The sequence below is a fragment of the Poromitra crassiceps genome (assembly GCF_964638095.1).
Source record: "Poromitra crassiceps genome assembly, chromosome: 1".
Classification (NCBI taxonomy): Eukaryota; Metazoa; Chordata; class Actinopteri; order Beryciformes; family Melamphaidae; genus Poromitra; species Poromitra crassiceps.
The window spans coordinates 74,533,336-74,539,335 of NC_139623.1; the positions used below are offsets into that span (position 1 = coordinate 74,533,336).

General features: G+C 47.6%; 1 protein-coding gene across 1 annotated transcript in view; it reads right to left on the reverse strand.

The window, feature by feature from the left end:
- Window positions 1–1,075: 1,075 nt before the first annotated feature.
- LOC310786280 (FRAS1-related extracellular matrix protein 2-like) overlaps window positions 1,076–6,000 on the reverse strand; it is a gene marked incomplete at both ends in the record, with an annotated part of 317,396 nt that continues 312,471 nt past the window's right edge. The window contains 8 exons of the mRNA XM_083647442.1: window positions 1,076–1,624; window positions 1,731–1,877; window positions 2,010–2,197; window positions 2,384–2,510; window positions 2,673–2,807; window positions 2,966–3,093; window positions 3,494–3,619; window positions 3,733–3,925. Coding sequence (XP_083503568.1) covers window positions 1,076–1,624; window positions 1,731–1,877; window positions 2,010–2,197; window positions 2,384–2,510; window positions 2,673–2,807; window positions 2,966–3,093; window positions 3,494–3,619; window positions 3,733–3,925 — 1,593 coding nt within the window. The remainder of the gene's footprint in view (window positions 1,625–1,730; window positions 1,878–2,009; window positions 2,198–2,383; window positions 2,511–2,672; window positions 2,808–2,965; window positions 3,094–3,493; window positions 3,620–3,732; window positions 3,926–6,000) is intronic.

Here is a 6,000-nt window from a genome sequence, read left to right on the forward strand (position 1 = left end):
ACCAGCACTGTGTTTGTGTTGAGTGAAGACAGGACGCGGGACACCAACACTGTGTTTGTGTTGAGTGAAGACGGGACGCGGGACACCAGCACTGTGTTTGTGTTGAGTGAAGACGGGACGCGGGACACCAGCACTGTGTTTGTGTTGAGTGAAGACGGGACGCGGGACACCAGCACTGTGTTTGTGTTGAGTGAAGACGGGACGCGGGACACCAGCACTGTGTTTGTGTTGAGTGAAGACGGGACGCGGGACACCAGCACTGTGTTTGTGTTGAGTGAAGATGGGATGTGGGACACCAGCACTGTGTTTGTGTTGAGTGAAGACGGGATGCGGGACACCAGGACTGTGTTTGTCTTGAGTGAAGACGGGACACCAGCACTGTGTTTGTCTTGAGTGAAGACAGGACGCGGGACACCAGCGCTGTGTTTGTGTTGACTGAAGACGGGACACCAGCACTGTGTTTGTGTTGAGTGAAGACGGGACGCGGGACACCAGCACTGTGTTTGTGTTGAGTGAAGACGGGACGCGGGACACCAGCACTGTGTTTGTGTTGAGTGAAGACGGGATGTGGGACACCAGCACTGTGTTTGTGTTGACTGAAGACGGGATGTGGGACACCAGGACTGTGTTTGTCTTGAGTGAAGACGGGACACCAGCACTGTGTTTGTCTTGAGTGAAGACAGGATGCGGGACACCAGCACTGTGTTTGTGTTGAGTGAAGACAGGATGTGGGACACCAGCACTTTGCTTGTCTTGCAGTGATGAGGGTGTCTAATGGTTTCAGTAGAAATTCAACCCCCACCCCCTTGTCCACCCCACCAACACACACACACACACACACACACACACACACACACACACACACACACAGACCCACACCCACAGCCCCCCCCCACACACACACGCACAACAACAACAACAACAACAACAACAACCCACCCACAGACTATCAACCTCAGATTTTTGGTGTTACGAAAGTAATTTAATACCAGTAAAAAAAGATAAGATCCAACCCTTTATAAAAGCCCCACATACTCTATACATCTGTCCATCCATCCATCCATGCATCCATGGCTCAGACCTCTGAGCTGTTGTGGCAGTCCTGCATCCTCACCACCAACATGGGCTCCGTGCTGATTGACCCCCTCACGACCTCCCTCGTCCCCTCCCGCCCTCCCCCCTTCTCTCCCTTCTGTCTGGATCTCAGCACCAGGATGAGGGTGACGACGACCAGGACGGTCAGCAGCATCCCCACCAGCACCCCCACCACAGTCACCAGACCCTCCTCTCCCTCCTCTGTATTCAGCTCACTGGGCTGCACCCCGTCCGCGTACACCTCGTCCACCCCCGCCGCCCGCCGCTTGGTGCGGTCCAAGGCGATATGCATGATGTTGGTACCGCGATTGTCGTCGGCGCCGATATCCTCCGCCACCTCTGGGATCTCACTGCCGGCCGACCTTCTGGAACGATGACTGGTGCCGTTCGACGGGGACGAGGCGAGCTCGTCGCTGGTGGAAACCAAGGAGTGGTACTCCAGGCTGCGCTTTCCGATGCCTCTGTTGGCGTTCCCTTTGGAGCGGACTGTGTAAATGGTGTGAATGTACCACTCGCGACCGGCAGCCACCTGAGAAAAAGACACAAATGAACGCCTGTCTTAGGATTCTATACAATTTAAACTGATCCGGAAAATACACAAACAGTGGTCCAAAATGAAACGAAATATGGCATACCTGGAACATGGCTGTAGAGTCCAGTCTGAAGCCATCTGACCCTGGCTGTCTGACCAGAGACATGGCTGAGGGATCATCCACTGCTAGAAAAGCATTAAAACTAACATCCCCAAACATACGGCCCTGAGTCTCTGGCTGAGCCTTGTCCTGGTGAGGTGTTTTGGATTGATTAGTGGGGGAAACAGGAAACAAAAAAGTAGTAAGGAACTCATCTCTATGTTGCTTGTAATGTTATTTTGTAATTGCAACATTAAAATCATGAATATACTGTATACTTACAATAATCTTGAACCTATAGAGCAGTGAAGGGGAGTCAGCCAGGCAGCCAAACTCGAACTTGGTAGGGTTGTACTTGGGTACATAACCATCAGCGCCGGTGCAGAGGTACACCTTCTCAATGTTACAGAAGAAAGAGTCTCCCAGGTTCTGCACAGGATCCACCATGACTCGACCGTAGATCGTATCACCTGGGGTTATAGCGGGGAGGGGGGATATACATGTATTATTAAAACCTGCACCAAGTGGTAATCATGAGTCACCATTATAAATCCAAGGAGGATAGAAGATTAAATAAACCACTGCAAGTGAATTTTCAGACTTGTAAGAGTGTTGACCTTCAGAGAAGGCTGCATCAGACTTGTAAGAGTGTTTACCTTCAGAGAAGGCTGCATCGCTCTCCTGACCGAAACCCATGGAGCCGTCGGACAGCCACAAGCTCCTCTTGGACAGCAGGAACATCTGGGTGTTCAGACTGAACTCCACCGCCACTGGGTCGCTCACCTAGAGAAAAGAGAGATGGGTAGAGATAGGAGGAGGGGAGAGGGATAGTGTGATGAAGCAAGAGAGAGAAAAGGTGAACGAGAACCTGGCATTATCCTCCTACACCGAAGAAACGTTCCCACTCTTGGATATAAAGAGCAATCATTCCGGATGGAGACGTACTTGCTGGAATCGGATATCCAGGTCAAAGGTGACTGGTTCTCTCGGGTGGCAGACAGGTGGGACGGTGTACTCCATATTCTGGGCTGTGGTACAGGGGATCAGCTTCACTGTGTAGGTGCCAGAGTAGTCTCTCACCTGTACAGAGCAGAGAGGGCAGCGGTGGGGAAAACTAAGTGTCATCAGACTGTATCTGTATCCTTCCACCTGCTCCGACGCATATGTGCACATAGTAGTGGATGTTTCAAGTGATGCGTCAGGGGGGGGGCAGACTCATTTCATGCAGTTGTACTCACGGCAAAGTCAGAGGTGAAGGTCCACTGCTGGACGGGCTGATTGTAGGTGGGCTCGCTCCTCACCAAGCTGAGGTTGAAGGTCAGGCCGGGGTGGTCCACGCACATCACCATGGACGACATGGAGGTCACTGGGGAAAGGACCGTGGAGAGGAGGACAAATAATAAGCTCATCAGTGTTAAATGATGATACCTACTAAACCCAATCATTCTCTCATCTTTAGCTATGATGTTATTGAGGAAGTGAATCTGATGTTGAATGTTGCCCTAATGTTCTAATGTTTTTTTTAACGTTATCTTTTTATCTTATTGTTTTGTAGCAATATGCTGTCACTGTTGACTATCTATCTATCTATCTATCTATCTATCTATCTATCTATCTATCTATCTATCTATCTATCTATCTATCCAAGTAAGTATGTCTTGTCTGTCTGATCTTATGCATACAAAATCACTATGAATAAAATGTATTTTTTTTTTAGAAAAATCTAAAATTCAAAAAATCTAAAATCAGTGATCTGTCAGTCTCACCACCCCTCTTGATCCTGCCTCCTGAATGAGACTCCACAAACAGACCCCTGAAACGGGCCTTGGTGCGGAAGTTCACGACCAAACGTCCCTGCTCATTGATACGCATGCTGGTCGGGTACAATGCACCTGGAAAACAAAAACAAAAAACAACACACAACTGTGTTCTGAGAAAGCTGTTCAGGCCCGTCGTTGCTCTTTTGAAATTCAGCCCCTCCAGACACATGCAATATAATTCTCACCCTGCAGCTCGGCCTGCGGGGGGCTGCCGATGCCGTCCCTCCAGAGAATGGCCGTGTCGTACACGAAGGTGAGGCGCAGCTCCGACTGCAGGTCAAAGTGCTGCCAGCCGCCCGTGCCCACAGGGGAGTGGAACACATAGGACACGTGGAGAGGCACACGCAGGGTCACGTAGGACTGGACCAGGTTCAGCACCTGTTGGCATGTTTACATGAGGAATAGGTTATGTTTTCCTTGTTTTTCCTTGTATAGCTTGAGGGTCTAAGGCTGGTGGTGGTGCTGGGTAGGTTAGGTCGGTGGTTCTCAAATACCGCTTTCAGACAGACACGGTTCTGGTTCTGGCTCTGGCTCCGTTCTGGAGTCTCAGAAGAACCTTGGTGCTTTCTGGCGAACCAGCCCGTGTTCACACCAGTTTAAGCGGAACCAAAGTGGGAGGACATTATTCGGTAGTCCCTCTTCAGTTTTTTAAGTTGATTAATTATTCGGTCTGGCGTTCGAGTGAACCCTTGGCCATGTCTTCCGCAAGTTCGGCATACAACTTGCTCTTTGTTGTACTGCTTTCTAGCTTTTCTTGAGATTCGGTAGATTCCCAAATCGGCACTAAACATTTGGTTTCCTCAGGATACCACTGCAAATTATTTTTCACCATGTTGTCACTGCCTTCTTCTCCTTCCTGTTTTCACAGCCTAGAATGAGACACGCCCACTGATGATGTCATGGTTCCCAAGGAAAAAACAACTATTTTTTGGTTCCGCTGAGAACCAACTTTTCAGGTTCCAAACCAATTATTTTTTCGGTCTGAACGCGCCGGCCGGTTCAAATTTGGGTTCGGGAACCGGAACCGGCACGGAGCCCTGCCGGTGTTAAAGCCCTAAAAGTGGAGTCCTTGAGGGGGTTTCATGGGGTACCCAGCAAAAAGGTAATTATTTAATTTAACTAGAATTCCATCCTAATTAACACAATGACAGAACAATTTTGGTCATGGGTTTCATACACTTTCCGTAATAAAACATCTAATGTAAAATTGTGACGATGCTCCCACTCTCCTGTGGCCCTGTCTTGCAGGAGCCTGGTGTTGGGGTAGTTAGCCTGATTGGGTGCACCTGGGCTCGGTGAACTCTGGGCTTAAGAAGACCTTCAAACAGTCTCTCTCTTTGTGTTGTCTAGTTACTTTCCCTTAGTTTTAATGAATACATTATTGTTTTAACTCCCCTCATGTTACAACCCAGCTCAAAGAAGTAACAAATGAGGAGTCATACACCAAAGTAAAAGTTAAAACAATCATTTATTAACTCAAACTAAAACAACACAAATGACAAAAGAACAAAGGTTCATCAGTGAGGAGGGAGAGAGACTGAATGGTCTGAAGGTCTTCCTAAGCCGATGAGTGCACCGGGCCCTGGTGCACCCAATCAGCCTAACGACCCCAACACCAGGCATCTGTCTGCAAGACAGGGCCAGGAGAGTGGGAGCGTTGTCACAAAAGCTCAAATCTGATCAGATGGGGGACCCTGGGACAACATCGTATCAAATGGGGGTCATTGGTCTCATTTGTGTCAGTTTAGGGGTCCTTGACATGAAAAAGTTTGGAGCCACTGGTTTGGGCATTGAGATATAATATGAATATGGTTTGGGCCATGCAGAATAGGTAGGCTTTTATGTCTTGCTAAAATCTGCTTTTGTGTTTTGTTTGCTCTTCCTGATGTTTGTCCTATACTTTATCATGTTTTAGGGTTGTTGATCAGTTAGTTACAGTAGGCTAATTCTCTGTCAAGTCCATACATGTGATAAACGGGTATACTGTATAAATAAATAAACTTGAAGAGTTGAGATTTGCAAAAATTCAAATAGGCGCCTTGGGGAACAATCAAAGTATGTAGAAAAAAGTGACTTTCCTGGTTGATAATGCTCTCTAAGAATTAAATTAATTGGGTTTCCCGTACGCCGTTCTTTTATTCACTCGATATGTTGAAAGTAATCACCAAAAATGAGAAATCCTCAGCATGTACTGTATGTCAAAAGAGCTGCATTATTCTGTTTGATTGACGGTGTCTGTAGGTCATTTTTCCGTTTGATTCACAGTGTCTGTAGGTCATTATTCTGTTTGATTCACGGTGTCTGTAGGTCATTATTCTGTTTGATTCACGGTGTCTGTAGGTCATTATTCTGTTTGATTCACAGTGTCTGTAGGTCATTATTCTGTTTGATTCACGGTGTCTGTAGGTCATTATTCTGTTTGATTCACGGTGTCTGTAGGTCATTATTCTGTT